The following is a 16,158-nucleotide window of genomic DNA, read 5'->3' as shown; positions in this document are numbered from 1 at the left end:
TGGGTGGAATCTCTCTCTCTCTGCCCCCCCCCCACTCTTCCTCCCTCTCTGACTGTGACTCTGCCTTTTAAATGAATAATAAATCTTTAAAAAATATATTCATGTATCAATAGAAGGATTCCTTCTCTGAGAGGTTAAATAATTCAGCCCAAGTCCTTAGCTAGTATTAAAATCCAGGTGCAGGAAATGTGCATTTAGGCTGGTGAGCATCCCATATCAGATATCTGGGTTTGATTCCTGACTTGGGCTCCTGACTCCAGCTTCCTGCCAGTGTGCACCCTGTGAGGCAGCAGGTGATGGCTGAAGGAAAGTGGTTCCTGCCACCCACATGGGAGATGGATTGTGTTATCTCCTGGCGTTGGCTATTGCCCAGCCCTGGCTCTTATGGACATTTGAGGAATGAGCCAGCAGATAGGAGATTCTCTCTCTCTCTCTCTCTCTCTCTCTCTCAAATAAATAATTTTCTTTTAAAAAAAAAATCCAGCAGCTTTAACTGCAGTTTTCCTCTCCTCACTCCTTACATACACCATACAATATGGCCTTTTCTACACTTTTAAAAATACTTGAGGCATTTGTACAATTTCTTTGTTTTAAAAAGACTATTTATTTGAGAGCTGGAATTATAGATAGAGAGAGGGAAAGAGAGAACAAAGTCTTCCCATCTGCTGGTTCACTCCCCAGTTGACCACAATGACTGGAGCTGGGTTGATCCAAAGCCAGGAGCCAGGAGCCTCTTCTGGGTCTCCCACACAGGTGCAGGGGCCCAAGGACTTGGGCCATCTTCCACTGCTTTCCCAGGCTATAGCAGAGAGCTGGATCAGAAGGGGAGCAACCAGAACAGGAACTGGCATGCATACTGGGATGCCAGCCTACAGGCAGAGGCTTAGCCTACCACACCACAGCACTGTCCCCTTAACTTTCAAATTCTAAGAACAGTGTGTATAATATCAAAGTGTAGTTGAAAAATAAACCTGTAATTTTGATAAAAGTTTAAAACAAATACAAGTTGAAGGTAAGAAAGTCTTTGGACCATAGTGATTCTTTCCATCCTATGTTCTAAAGACTTTCTTCTTCTTCTTCTTCTTTTTTTTTTTTTTTTTTTTTTTTGGACAGGCAGAGTGGACAGTGAGAGAGAGAGAGACAGAGAGAAAGGTCTTCCTTCCGTTGGTTCACCCCCCCCCAATGGCCGCTGTGGCCAGCACTGCGCCAATCCGAAGCCAGGAGCCAGGTGCTTCTCCTGGTCTCCCATACGGGTGCAGGGCCCAAGCACTTGAGCCATCCTCCACTGCCGTCCCGGGCCACAGCAGAGAGCTGGACTGGAAGAGGAGCAACCAGGACAGAATCTGGCGCCCCAACTAGGACTAGAACCTGGTGTGCCGGCGCTGCAGGCGGAGGATTAGCCTATTGAGCCGTGGCGCCAGCCTCTAAAGACTTTCTTACCTTCAGCCTATATTAGTTTTAAACTTTTATCAAAATTACAGGTTTATTTTTCAACTACATTTTTGATATTACACACAGTTATGTTCCTCAGTTGTATTTATGAGATGCATAAAGTTTGTATACATTAGGTAAAAGTTTTCTGGGGGGTGGGGGTGGGTAGTGTATGGTAGGGAGCATAGGAGGGAGTAAGCTATTCTGAGGACATGGCTTTGGGCACAACCAGACTGTGAATGGAAAGACATCTGAGATCAACAACAGAGCTTCTGATGCTCAAGCTGTTGAATGCATGAAGCCTTTCTCTCTGTGAGAGGTGTGCCTGTGGCCTGAGTGCATCTTTTTTAATCGCACAGAGTATAAACACGGTGGTAGGACACTCTTGATCCTTGGTGTCTTTCCCTCTTATTTTGAATATGAATCAAAGGATAATAGATGACCATATTGAATATTGAGTAAATGATATTTGTCTGCTTCCTGGGTTTAACTTCAGTACCATAAATCAAATTGCAGTTATAATTCACAATATAAAATTTCTTATACTAGAATTCATAGAAATTTTTAATCTTCCTTTTAACAAAGGGAAAAATTCATCCCATTTTACCCTTATGTCTTTTTTCTTTGGCTTCCCTGGTGGTCAGAAATACATCTTTATCTGTTTCATAGGTATAGATTTCTGAATTGTTTTTATTTTTTTACTAATAGATTCCAAATAAGTAACTTGAAAATTATTCCTCATTAATTTCAGTGAAGAATTACTTGGGATATTTTAGATTTAGATTATGTGGATTTCTGTTTGTCTCTTAATTTCCGGTGGATTTTTAGAATTGAATGTCCTCTTCTATAATAATAGAACTTTTGATTTTTATCTGGCCACATGGCTCGATCATATTTTCGGCTTCATATCCCAGCGTATCTTACAGCCATTCACAACCATATGATTAAATTTTGCCTAGTAAGATGTGAGGGAAGCACGTGCTACTTCCAAACCCTATTCTTACACAGAAAATAGATGCCCTTCTCTTCCTCATTCATATAATTCAAACTTTCTACCTAACATCGATGTGGTTGCAGGTTCTCTTGGACAATATGCACTAATGCAACACTCATGGCATAGTGGAACAACAACATAGAAGGAACCCGAGATGCTGAATGTAGAATGCATCCATTTTGGACCATCACCTTCTAAACTTTTTATAAGGAAGAAATGAATTTTTATCTCATATAAGCAACTATTAATGTGTGTTTCTGTTATAGAAAACTAAGGTAATTTGACATACAGTATATTTTACTTCTATACTGTTCAGTATTTCCTTTTGAAAAAGTTAAAAATCAGCAAGTTATAATAAGTCAACAATTTTAGAAACAAGAACATTTCTAAGTGAAAATATTTTATATCCCTCTTCAAAATCAAACATATTAAAATACAAACATTTTAAATTTGAACAGGTGGTTTATATATCTTCCCATATATAATAATTTAAAATTCTCAGTAAATCCTCCTTACATTTACAGTTCTCATTGAGTGAGACCAAATAAATCACTTTTAAGGCAGAATCATTTTAGTCAAAATAACTAGAACTAAGACAGAATTGTGTTAGCATCTTATCTTTGGGCAAAAGTACAAAGATAATATTTCTCTGACATACAGAGAATCTCTTGATTCCCCTGTGACTCCAATGCTGGAAAATTGTCTCTAGAAAAAAGTCAACCAAGAAGTTGCTTCTAGAATTTTCATCAAGTATATATCTGACAGATTATAATTCTTGAATAAGAGTATATCCATTCCTCTCTAAAATGATTAATTCTTCAGTGATTTGTTATCTCTGTGAGACATTCCTTTGATTAAGAAAGAGTAATAACAAGTAGTGTCTGACTTCAAAAGGTTGAGCTTTTCTTCTGTTTGGGCTGTATCTTGAGCAGCTGTCCAGGGTACTTAAATAAAATTAATTATTGTAAATACTTAACTATCAGATGTTTTTCCCTTTTCTTTTTGAGAAAGTGAAATTGTTTTGCATAATAATCCAAATTGCTTTTCCATTTTGAACCAGACTTTGATATCCTCCTGCATGAGAATAGTGATAAACAATAAATTATTTGTGATTGCTTGTGAAAACCTTGTTAGAAAGACTGTACAACTGTGTTGTCATATATGCTTATGATATGGATGTGACATTAAGTACAGGGTCTAAGGAAATCATAAACTTGGAGGACATTGACTCCAACAGAACTCTAATGCAAAATTTCTCATCTGAATTCCTAGGAGGTGGTCATCTTGTTCTGCTGAAATACATGGGATCTTCAAAGAGTTTGTGGAAATGTGAATTTATGAAAATCTGTGCATGGATTTCTAACTTTTTGTGCCCAAGTAAACTTATTTAATTCATTCTCCCATGAATTTTGACATGTTCCTCCTGTGTCCCAAGTAAGGGAGTTTCAGCATCTTTAGGGGTGGCCATCTGCAGGTACCTGCATGATGTAAAACTTTTTTCCAACCTGACATTGCATATGTACTTCGTCCTGCCATCCTTCTGCAACATCATTCTCACTTTTTTATTCCCTCCCCTTTCTCAGAGAGTAGAGGAGAAATAAAATTTTTGATCCCAGATTTTCCATATTAAGTATCTGAATGGCTTTGCGCAAAACTGTATCCACTTCCTGAATGATAGTATAAGAAAACCAAGTAATTATTTTTGAGTTCTGCATACTTGTACTTAGAAGTACATGCATGTACTTAGGATCCTAAGTACATTAGTAATAATCCATTCATGGTTTTATAGTGAAGCAATACATAACTTCTAAATGCATTTTCACTCTTTTAGAAAACATAGCAAAAAGAGAATGTAAAGGAGAGTATGTCAGTTATAATAGCAATTAGAATTGCCTATTATTAGGGCAGCAGTTCTCAAAGTGAGGACTGAGGACCCTTTTGCTATTTTATCAAGTAAAAAATATTTTACTAGAATACAAAGAATTTATTTACCCTTTTTTGCTGTAGACATTTGCAATGATGGTACAACAACAAAGATAAGGAAAATTGCTGCAGAATTAGGATGAATCAGGGCAGCGACATCAAATAATCCCACTTGTCTCTGTATTCTGCCTCCTGCCATACACACAGAAAGTTGTCAGTTTCACTTAACAATGTTCTTGAGGAAGCAGTAAGAAATATTACCTTTATTAAATCTGGACCCTTAAGCACATATCTTTTAAGTGTTACTTCCGCTAGCAGGGGAAGCACACGCGCAGCACATTGCTGCACGGCCAGTTACAGTGAGCATCTCCAGAGCAGCAACTGGACAATCCCTTCCTTGATTCAAAAGCTGAAGTAGCCAGATTTTTCATGAATTCCCATTTGCACTTGAAAGAATAGCAGACAAACTGCAGTTATTTAGACTTGGATATTTGGTCTATGCCAAATTTCTTGAAAATAACAATGTACTTGTCACTTGAAAGATAGTAACTAAAAACAAAAAAAATGATAACATAACATTTGGTTGCTACCAATAATAATAATATTCAAGTGAAAATGAGAATTTTAGGGAACTTGTAACTGCCATTTTGAGGTTGATGGCTTCCCAGTGCTTAAAGGCTTTGCTGATTAGATTGGTAGTGATATTAACAAATGTAACTTTTCAGTATTGTGTAATGAAGTGTGTCAATATTTATACTATTTCCATAACTCCATCAATATTTTTAAATTGTTGATGTACATTGATACAAAATCATGCATGAACAAAAATTCTACATGTCAATAGATGTTCTTGAGTATACTATGAACCGTTTCTTTTGGTATACTCATGAATACCCATTGATTTGTAGATTTTTGTCCATGCAAGAATAAGGAAGGAGTAGAGAGGTTGGGAGTGTGGGCTGGAGGGATGTAGGGTGGGAAATATCACATGTTCATAACATGAAAATTGTTCATCTTAATAAATAAAAAATTATATTAAAAAATAAGTTTCTTAATATGATCACACACTACAACTAACTTATAAGAAACTACTACTTATTGAGTTTCAGTGTAAAGCAAGGAAAAATATCCACAATTTTAATATCCACAAAAGATATTAAAATTCAATATATCTTTTCTAACTACAAACTGTGAGGCTGAAAGTTCTTCGCATACAATCAAAACAGCATACCATAAAAGGTTGGCCACAGAAGAGATATGGGAATCTACTTTCTACTAAGCCAGATATTAAAGGAGAACTAAAAAAATGTAAAGCATACTATTTTTTTGCTTTTGCTATGGATAAAAGTAACTTCTTTTTTATGAAATTTTGTTAGGTAATAAGTTTATTTTTTAGATATATAATAAAAATTTTAACAGTTTAACTTCAATATTGGTCAGTGGAGTAGATGTAATCCCAATCTGTTTTAGTGGCTCAAAAACTTTAAAGAGATAGAGGAAACTAGAAACAAAATGTTTGTGGTTGGTAGCACATTCTCAGTGACACATTGCAATTATTCCTATCCTCATTGATCCAAGAGATTTGGATCCTTGTTCCCATTAGGGGATCTGCTATCCAAATTGTATTTGTACTTTGTGAAGCTATTTTTTTATACATGTACAATTCCTATATGTGATGGATGCCAGAGTGTACAACCCTTTATGTACAGCAGAACTTCAGGCCTCCAGAAACCTGTTCCTAGCTTCAGGGAACATTTGCAGATCTCTTATTTGGTATTGTTTGGTATCTTTCTTGGCTTTGATTGAAAGAAGTAGCCATAATTCCAGATATATTGTTAGAGAATTTAGAATAAATAACAGTTCAGACTTGTTGACATTCATACATAGAACATACAAATATTTCATTGAGTTATCATTGAGATTTCTTCCATCTCCATGGAAGAGAACTCAGAAGTGAATTTAGAGATTATTGCATGGGAATGATTACCTTTCTTAGAGTAATCAATGTGAGTCAAGCACTAGATACTTTATGTAATTTGTATCAGTTGCTACAACAATCATTTGATAAAGGTATTACTAATGTTACAGATGAGGGAATTCAGACATAGAGCAAGTCAATAAATTGCTTGAAGTCACTTGGTTTATAAATTGTAGAATCATAGTCAACATAGAGTGCATGATTCTCCGCCCATGCTCTGGACCATGTTCTTATAACTCTCCTCCTTTGCTGTGTCTCTAACTCCCTTCTCCCTCAGTCCACTTTTGTGCTTCTTGCCCCACAAATCAATCCTTATCCTTAGGATATTTTGTTGCAGTTTGTTTCTTTACATATCTACTTCTGCTGATAAACTCTTGGCTCCCTACCAAACCTGACAAATCCATGTTTGCTAGATTGAATTAATACCAGATTGCCAAAGCCAGCTTGCCCTTGACCCCTCACTCAGTGTATAAATAACTTGCCCTTAACCACTTAGTGTGTAACCATCATAAACCATCCAGACCAGTGGTTCTCGAATAAAGTACCTGACCAACTACATCAGCATCATTGAGGAACATGTTAGAAATGCAAATGATTAGCTCCATCTCAGAGTTAGGGAATAAGATCTTGTACAGGTAAAGAGAAATTTGTGTTTTAAACAAACACATTTAGTAATTCTGACGCATGATGAAATCTGCAAACCATCACACTCAGTAAAGGGACATAAAAGTTTAATAAAAATAGAATGGAAACCAGTTATCTGATTTGCTGTGTGATTGCTTAAACAATATCTTATCTTACAGAAAATGAAAACTTCATGTAAAAAACTCATCTCGTATAGTTGTTTTCAAAATGAAAACAACAACAAAACTCCATCCAAAGCAATTAACTACTCCTCAAGTCAGGCACTGTATTAATAACTTTACAATCAGTAAGAAAATTCAACGAAGAGTCCATTGTTTACATGGATATGCTTACCTGGTGGAACCAAATCAAACAGAAACAAAAGTTCCACTTAATACTCTGTGCACTTTTCACTGAAACAAAAACAGGATTGGCTGCTGGACCTGCAGTGCTAGCACCAATTTTATCTCCATGGCTCCATGCAAGTTATGATCATGCCACCAGTAACAGAAGGAGCAAACTAGAACCAACAGTGGGGACTCCTGGAGACTCACAGATTCATTTAAAGTCTTTAAACTTCAAAAGCAAATCACCATCGTGAAAAATTAAGGAAAAGCAACTTTTAAGATTGTTGTTTTCAGATGTTTGTCTTTAATATATGCTTTGAGTATTTTTTTATTTTGCATTTAAATGAATTTATCTTTAGGTGAGACTCGTTTGAGTTGCACATGTTTTGGAGTAATATGTGCCATCCTGTGACTATTTTAACTAAGAAAAACCGTTTGGATATCTTTCCCCATTCACTTGGTTCTCTAAACAATTTTTCTTCCCCAGCTGCCTACTACTGAATTATAACATACAGCTAAAGAATTCTTTCTTCTAACTAAACTGCCTCTTTCTAGCTATATATTTATGAAGTTCTCTGAGAATTAGTTTAGCATAAAGCTTCAGCTATTTCAGTGTTGGACACATGTAGTATTGGTATGAAAAAATCCTCAGAACTCCTCTTACATGTTCTATATGGATATGCATATATTATATATGATGATTTATTACATATTCTTAATTCCTTGTTTGTTTGGTCTTTTGAAATATCAAGAAGGGCTATATTTCTAAGTTTATGGTTTCTTTTCCTCCCCTGATATTATTGTTTTGCTTTTGCTTTTGAATGGACTATGAGATATATTAATAGCAGATAAAATATAACAGTAAGAGTTTGAATTTAATTTGGATTGAGGAATGAAGATGGAAAATTGGTGAAATCAAATATTTAACCCCTCTACGCAATGTGAAATCTTCCTCCCGTGATATGGAGGGACCATGATATTAGCTCAGAGCTCTTCTTACAATGAAGATTGGCCTCTCAGATTGTTGTAAATTAACATATGAATTTGTTTATGGAACAAACTCCCTTATTTGCAGCACAATCACTTCAATAAAAACACCCAACATCAGAGTACAGCACTACTTACACTTATTCATTACATATAGCATATTTATTCTATTCATTTTACGTTTTGCTCTATCTTATCCTGATCTCTGTATCCTATTTTATTTTCCTCCTGTATATCTGATCAGAGTAAAGCAAAAATTAGAATCAAGCTTTGTCATCTCCTCTCTTCTACCTGTCATTGGCAGCTTCTGACAGCCAATAGGGAAAATTCAGTAAAACCTTTTTGGTAAATGGAAATGAATTTTCAAAATAGATATTTTTATCATATGACCAAAAGGCACAGTTGCACTATGACAACAAGGCTGCAGATATAAATATGTAATTGTGATATATACATGTGTGTGTATATCATATGCCTGCATTCAGGTTTAAAACATCATGCAGTTCTTCTCTAAATATCTACATGCACCAAGGCTATGAAATGAGAAAGTATGCTAAGTTGAGCACTAACTGTAGTCTTTTTGGTGGAGTGAATGCTAAGGGCAATTTCTGAATACTGCTAAACAGCTACCAGCATGTCAAGATTTTAACTGAAGGAGCAGAGTAATGAAATCCGAATTACTAATGAGAGAATAAACTTATATTTTGCTCAAGGTCCTTAATGAACATGGAGATAAGCAGATCCAATAAGAAATGTGTCTCTCATGCATGCAAGCCCATCTTCTGACACCATACATGGAAGGATCAAATGCTGAGAGAAAGCAAGCCTGGGCATTCTAAGGCAACCTATTGTGCGTTTTGTCTTTGAGTATTTTTATGTGTTTCTGGTTTAGAAAAGAGAACTTCTGGAGGGCAGGCGCTAGGCTGTTCTCTTAAATATAGGTATTTGAAAGCTTGGAACTTCGAACTTGAATGTGCTCATTAAACTACCTTAATAGTTTACAATTGGGGAGGCTTCAGCCTATACAGCTTTAAATGTCTAACAACAACACTCACTTGTTTCTATTGTGATAATTTTGCCCTTTTAGGCTTCAGAGCAAAAAATTTCACTCCAAAAAGGAAGGGAGATAGGGTTACACATTTTCTGATCAACCACCCTGTGAAATCAGTGAATGAGGTTAACTGTCTTCCAGTCATAGACATGATGCTGAAACAGTCATCCTCTTTGCTTACCAGTAGGACTCGCTGTCAGTTGTGCAGAAAGTCTGTGTGAGGGAAAGGAGTTTTTTGAAAGATGCTGCAGTTTTGGCCAAAGAGGGTTTTTTTTCTCTCCCATCTGCCTCATTTGGGACCTTGGAACTGCCTGACTCTGACCTGGAATACTGTATGACGTCGGCAGAGTTCAAGCGCACAGGGCGGCCTCTGCCCACTGGTTGGCCTAGGCTTCAGTGCTAGGCACACCCGCCACCTGCGATGAGCCAATATTTCAGACACAAAGCAATGGTCTGCATCCGGGTTCGTCTTTGGTTTCATTCATCAGCCTCTTGCTGGGGCTTCCTTTGGCTAACAACAACACTGCAGGCCTGGACCAGGGCAGCCCCAAGGCGCTCCTGATCCTCAGGAGTCCCCGTGATCTCCCATGTCGGGCAACTGGGGAGGCAAGGGTGCCCCCTGAGGGCTCTTCAGACCCCACCCTGAGGGCGAGCTCCCGGAAAGAGGGAGCATTCAGATCCAGGCCCTCAACTCTGCTCGGCTGTGGCCCTCGACGGGGCGGCCCGGCACCACCCAGGCCCCGATGGCGCTCTCGCCCCCGCGTCCAACGGCCTCTCCCTTGACCCTGAACGACCCAGTGTCCCCAAAAGGCAGGCCACGGTCCCGCCAGAACACGCCCCCTTCTCTGGCCGGAGGGAGTCTGGACCCAGGTCAGGGCTTCAGCTACCTCGTGGGATCCCTCGCGCCAGCCACAGATGCTCATTGCTATTCTTTTTCCGTGCAACACGTGGGGGGACCCAGCAGTTTCATATCTCCTGGTATTATCTGCCGTCCAAAGCGTTTTCTTTGAGAGGAAAATGGAAACGCAGCTGCGCCGTGGGCCCGGCCAGCGCGAACCGAGGCTCCCTCCCTCCGCTTGCCCGCGGCGGCCGCTCCGGAAGCTGCCACGGGTTCGGGAAGCTCCGGGGGTCTGCCCTTGCAGGCGCGAGACGCCGCGGGCGACCACCACTCGCCTTTGTGCGTCGCAGCTGCAGCCCGAGAGTCAGCAGGGTGGCAGGGCACGCCCGGATCTGCAGCCCCCAGACCGTGTGCGGGCGGCCCCTGTCACTCTGGACCTCGGCAACTTCTGGCCAATGGGTCCTGGCTCTCCGGGTTCCCCGCGGGCCGGCTGCGCCCCAGGCTCAAAGGGTTAAACCTGTTGGCCAAGGGCCCGGGTGGTGGCGGTCGCCAAGCTTCGCTGAGCCCAACTTGGGTTTGCGCGGAGGGTGCCCGGGCCACTAGTCCCCCGGCTGCGGGGTCCGGGCCTTTGGCGTGCGGGGTGTGGAAAGGAGAACGAGAAGGGGGAAACCCGCAGCAGCTCCGGCAAAGTGGGGGCGCGGGATGGGAACGGAGCCCTAGCCCCGCATCCCACGGGGGTTGCTCCCAACAACCCCCACTCCTCACCCCGCCGCCCGCAACTCCTCTCCCCGCTCATAGGGCGGAAGAAAGGGGAGGAAGTGGGACAGCGGGGATCCCTGGCCGAGGTTGGGGGAAGCGGTGGACTCCCGCCACCCCCACCCAGCAGCGCAGGGAGGAGGAGGAGGAGGAGGAGGAGGAGGAGGAGGAGGAGGAGGAGGATGCGCTGGGAGAGGCTCTCCCAAACCACACGCACCCCGCCGCACCCCCTCAAGCAACGCGGGTGCAAAAATGTGGAGAAGTCGCTGGGGAGACGCGAGGAAATAAACGCACGTGTTTTCTCTTTTTGTTTCCCTGGTGGTTGGAATTGGCAGAGTTGGTCTCAATTGCGGCTGCTAATTTATTCGTTTCCTCGGTCGAAAGGGGCGTATCGGGGTGGGTCGGCGGGGCACACCCGGGTCCCTCTAGCCGGACCGCCGTCCCCACCTTCCAAGCTGGTGCGGTGGGATGGGGGAGACCGAGCCGCCCGCCCAGCAGGAGCGGGAAGAACCCGTTCGGATAACGGAAGCAAACTCTCCTCTGCACAAAAGCGGCTTCTTTTCCCCGCTGCGCTCCGCACAGCATCGCTCCTCACTGAGTATCAAGTTCTCTGGGAGCTCAACTTGGCGCTCGGCAACCCTGGCGCGGCCCGTCGCGCGCAAGGAGGGCACCTAGGGGTCCCGTCTAGGAGGGGCAGCCCTGCGCCCCCATGGCCGTGCACGCGGGCGCCAGTCCAGGTGGCTGAAAGCCGCGAGCCTGCCTGGATGCTGGCTATTTTCTCTAGAGAAAGAAGGGGAGCGAGCGCGCCGTCGTGCACTTTGGGTCGGAAGTGCGAGGCGAGTGTGTGTGTGTCTGTGTGTGTGTGTGTGTGTGTGTGCGCGCGCGCGCAGAGGGGGCGGGAAAGAAATGCACCCTCCACTGACGGTCATTCCCTTGCACCGGCCAAGTCCTCGCCAAGCCTCCCGGTGCATCCTTCCTCCACCACCCCTCCCCTCCCCGCCTCAGCTGGGCTCGCGCGGCGCAGCCTGAGCAGCCAGTGAGAGCAACATCCTGCAAAGAGGGGGGAGCGTCGCTGCCCCCCAAAAGGGAAAAAAGGCCCCACCCTGACACGTTGGGTTGTTAGCAAGTCCCTCGCAAGCCCCCCGCACCTCCTCCCCGCGCTCTCGGCTCCCCCCCCCCGCCCCCCAGCCCGCTGCGCGCACATCAAAGCGCCTCTCCGCCGCGCACAGTGGCCGCGGCTCACTAATGGGATTGCAGGCTGGTGCCTGGCTCCGCTGCTGCCGCCGCCGCCGCCGCTGCTCGCGCTGCTGCTGCTGCCGCCGCCGCCTCCCGCGCCCGAGCCGGAGCCCGAGCCCGAGCCCCGCGCCAGCCCGAGCCCAGAGCCGCCGCGCCCGGGGGCCGAAGCCGCGGCGATGATCCGAATCTTTCCGGATTTCAGCGTGCAGGTGACGGCCGCGGCGGCCGGCGGGGCGGCCGCGGGGGTGCCGGCCGGCGCGGGCATGGGGAGGGCCGGCGCCGCGGCCAACGGCACCCCGCAGAACGTCCAGGGCATCACCTCCTACCAGCAGCGGTGAGTAGTTCCGCCCGGGCTGGGATGGTGCCTCCGCCCCGGGGTGCTGGGTTGGGACTCACTTTGCTCCTCTGTTTGGTGCCTGGCGACACACAGGCAACATTGCCAGGGCTCACTCTGCCTGCTCGCTCGTTCTACAGATGAGGAAGAAAATAATAATAATAATAATATAATTCACAATCCAGACTGAAAAGCACTACAGTGCGCTGGCGAAGTGAAGTCATCCTTCGCCCTCTGCCCGCCCCCTAAATCAGGAGCCTCGGCCCCGAGTAGCGGAGGAGTTGCAGCGAAGTCTGAGACGTCGCACGAGGTGCTTCTGCAAAGTTTGGGATCCCGGTCCCAAATTCCCGCAGAATTTTCTCCATGCCTCTGCCGAGTGCGGACCCGCGCTGATGGACAGCCAGGGGGGCCAACTGATCACCGGAGACTGATTGATCATTTGTTTCCAAACAGACTAGGAACGATTTTCACGTGTAGCGGTAGCCTTGCGATTCTACATAATAGTGTTATCATGTCACCTGTTACTACAGGGAAATACAGCATGAAATCCGAGTCTCTTTGGCGCTGTTAAGTATTCATTTTAAACGCATTATAATGCAAATGCGTGAGATTCGGAGATTCGAGCTAGCAAGCAAATTTCACAAAGTTAGGCTAGGTGGTGTGAAGGAAGTTTTAAAGTATTACTTGTTTGCATTTCTCCGAAGCATATTTGCAGATATCTTTTTAAAAATGCCAGATGTGATACTGAAACAGGAAACATTCTTTGACTCAATTAGGAAGGGAAGGGGGAAATTTTACCACCATCACCAGCCCTAGAACCCTAAAGTTTTTTCCTGAAGAACAACTTTCGATATTCCAAGATTTTATCAAAAATGTAATCCACAAACCTGCGCTGAGAAAAACGAACAATGTAGTGTGAAAGGTGAGCTCAGTTTTCTATGAGATGGAAGAAAAAAGAACATATGAAAGTGTGAAATTAAATATTTGTGTTTCCCAGGTTGCACACGATTAACCATCTGAGAGATCTGCCAATGGCATTTAACTTAAAATATACACAATGCATAATTCAAATAACAGTTCCTGTTTTTACCTTGTATTTCAAACTTCATTGATTTGAGAACCTTTGATTTGAACCAACAGTATTTAAACTGAAAAGGTTAAGATAATCGATCATGCCATATTTTGTGCCTTCTAACCAGTGGCCCAGTGACCAGAGCAGATTTTGCATAACACACTGAGTGTTTTCCAACTTGATGCCCAGTATTGCACATATTCTGTCGAAGACTTCATTATGGGCTCTGCTGATTGTTGGAAGTTTTAAAAAGAGTCTAAGAATAATTCAAAAAGGGACTATTCCTTGGCCAAAGAGATTGTTTTATTGAAATGATTTTAGTCTTGTTTTACTTCAGTGATTACAAGAACCTTTAACACAAAAGCTCTGCGAATCTTTCTAACGTAAAGGACTAGACAAGAGTTAAAGATTTTTTTCCCCCTTTTCATGGCTCAGGTATGTGTGTGTGTGTGTGTGTTTTGTCATTTATAAAACATTTCAATGACAATAGAATCTGGCGGTCAGTATTAAGAAGTGCAGGCAATAGTCACAATAGTGTGATCTGTGCAGTAGGGAGTCAAGGCTCAGAAATGTCAGGTGGCCTTTGCAGGATTTCAGGGCCCTCTGGGGACTGGCGCTACCCTAGGAGATAGGCACTGGGCAGAAGGGGCAGTCTAGAATGTCCAGCCTTTGCGTTTGCTCAGTGTTGGTGTTGAGATCATCTCAGGGCTCATTTTCTCCTCAAGACTGGAGCACACAGCAGTAGTCCCCCTTGTCTGACACCTGCACACAGAACGGGTGCTTTCTGCCTTCCTCTTTGGATTTGGGCTATTTGTCAAGCCTTTGAACGCCCCCGCAGTTCTAAAGCCTAAGGCTTGCAAAAGGATCAGCCCTCAACTTTAGCCATTGGGATGTATTATCCCTTCCTTCCCTTTCCATGTCCTGTTACTTTGATGGAAGAGAACATGGTCGCTGTGAAAAATGTAGTCTTCTTTGGTTTTGTGTCTCAGATTTGATGACACCTGTTACTGTCCTGAACTGTAGGGAATTTGGGGGCCAGAAGGCTGAGTCCTGTGGCAGGTGCTAGGGATGGGGTGTGGGTCTGCAAGTCCCAGTCCTCCAGCACTTCTTGGGGACTGTGTGCCACCCACATGTCTGGCTCTAGGGACTCCGAGTGCACACACTGAGTTTGCATCTTGGGCGCTGGATAGGTGTGCCAAACTGAATGGCAACACACCACCTTACAGAAGAAATATTTTCAGTACTTTTGGGAGTCTGACGAGGGAGTGACAGCTTGGGGGGGGGGGTCCGTCAAGCAGCGAATTGGCTGCCTGTGTGGAGACCACAAGCCATTCCCATGTGTCACCTTGGGGCTGCTCTGGAGCCAGGACTTCCAACTAGCAACTTCCCCCTTCTGGAGTGGCCTAAGTAGGTCCCGTGGGCCACACCTGCCAGCCCCCAGCTCAGCAGCTCTCATCTTCTCCTGCCTGTATAGTGTAGTCCAACGAGCGCTCCCACACCAGCAGGCCGATTCAGCACCACGGCCACCAAACCCACGGAAGCTCTCCTGCCAAGTGGGCAGCTCCTAGCCCTACCTGACTGCAAGGAGGGGATGCGGAGAGACCCCTTTTCAGAGCTTTATTTTGTTTCTGCACTTTAAGGCGGAATGCAACGCCTCACACAGGACTGATGTCCAGAGATCGGGCTCTTTTTAGTTATTCCAAGTGGAAATGCTCAGGGAGCAGTGCTTTCTCCTGGCCCGCTTGACACGTGACTGACCCAAGTCTCTGCGTAAAAAGCTGCCTACACGCTGCTGCCCAGTGGCTAAGGGAGGAAGGTGCGCTGGCCAGGGTTCTACCCAGGGGCCAGGATTCCAGGGTTGGCCCCACACCGAGTCGCTCTAGGCCTCGCTGCGCCCTAACGGGGCGGGTGGCGACGGAGCTGGAGCCCAGAGGGCCGGCTGCCCAGTGCCAGGGAGCAGGCCCTGAGTCTGGAGGGGCATCTCAAGGGTTGGGCCATTCACCTGTGCACCTTGGGGTGTGCACGCCAGTCCGTGCGCGACCCGTGCAGATGCGCCGGCTCCGGGAAGGCGGCGGACAGTGCCGCCGCCGCCGCCCCCGCCCGCGCTCACTTCCGCTGCCCCGAAGGCGCGCGCGGGACGCTGTCCTGCCCCGGCTCACTCCCGCGGCCGCCCAGTTCCTCTTTCGCTTTCTTTCTTCGCTTCTGGCTGCGATCCTCCAGAGAAGCGAAGTGTTCGCAACTGCAACTGAGTGGCGTTGTTGCGCCGGCAGCCGGGCTTCCCCGTCCCCCCAAAGAGAGCGAGCAGGAGAGAGAGCGAGCGAGAGAGCCAGAGAGCACGAAGGGGGTGTGTGTCTGCGTGCGAGGAGCGCTCTGGAGCAAAGCAGCTGGAAAATACCCAGAAATACTTTCACAGCGGTCAAGCTGGGAGCCCCCTGCGTGTCGTCCTCGTCCCCGCCCCTCGGGGCCTAGGCCCGGCCGCCCCGCCGGGAGCGTGTGTGCCCCACCTGTCACCAGGCCAGCGCCGGCGGGGGCGGGGGCCGGGGGCGTGCGAGGCGGCGCGCGAGGCTGAGAAGCCGGAGGCGGCGGG

The 16,158-nt window shown here is 45.2% G+C and overlaps 1 protein-coding gene across 8 annotated transcripts in view; it reads left to right on the top strand.

Annotated features, from left to right (window-relative positions):
* Positions 1-11,764: 11,764 nt before the first annotated feature.
* NPAS3 (neuronal PAS domain protein 3) overlaps positions 11,765-16,158 on the top strand; it is a 927,347-nt gene continuing 922,953 nt past the window's right edge. The window contains exon 1 of one of the 8 annotated variants that reach the window (XM_070053760.1): positions 11,765-12,499. In XM_070053760.1, the coding sequence (XP_069909861.1) occupies positions 12,342-12,499 (158 nt within the window). In that variant the 5' untranslated portion in view covers positions 11,765-12,341. The other 7 variants (XM_070053764.1, XM_070053762.1, XM_070053759.1 and 4 more) reach the window with 7 other exon arrangements.

This window comes from Oryctolagus cuniculus, chromosome 12, assembly GCF_964237555.1.
Source record: "Oryctolagus cuniculus chromosome 12, mOryCun1.1, whole genome shotgun sequence".
Taxonomy (NCBI): domain Eukaryota; kingdom Metazoa; phylum Chordata; class Mammalia; order Lagomorpha; family Leporidae; genus Oryctolagus; species Oryctolagus cuniculus.
The sequence above is the reverse complement of the archived record's forward strand: the minus strand, read 5'-3'. Positions and strand labels throughout refer to the sequence as shown.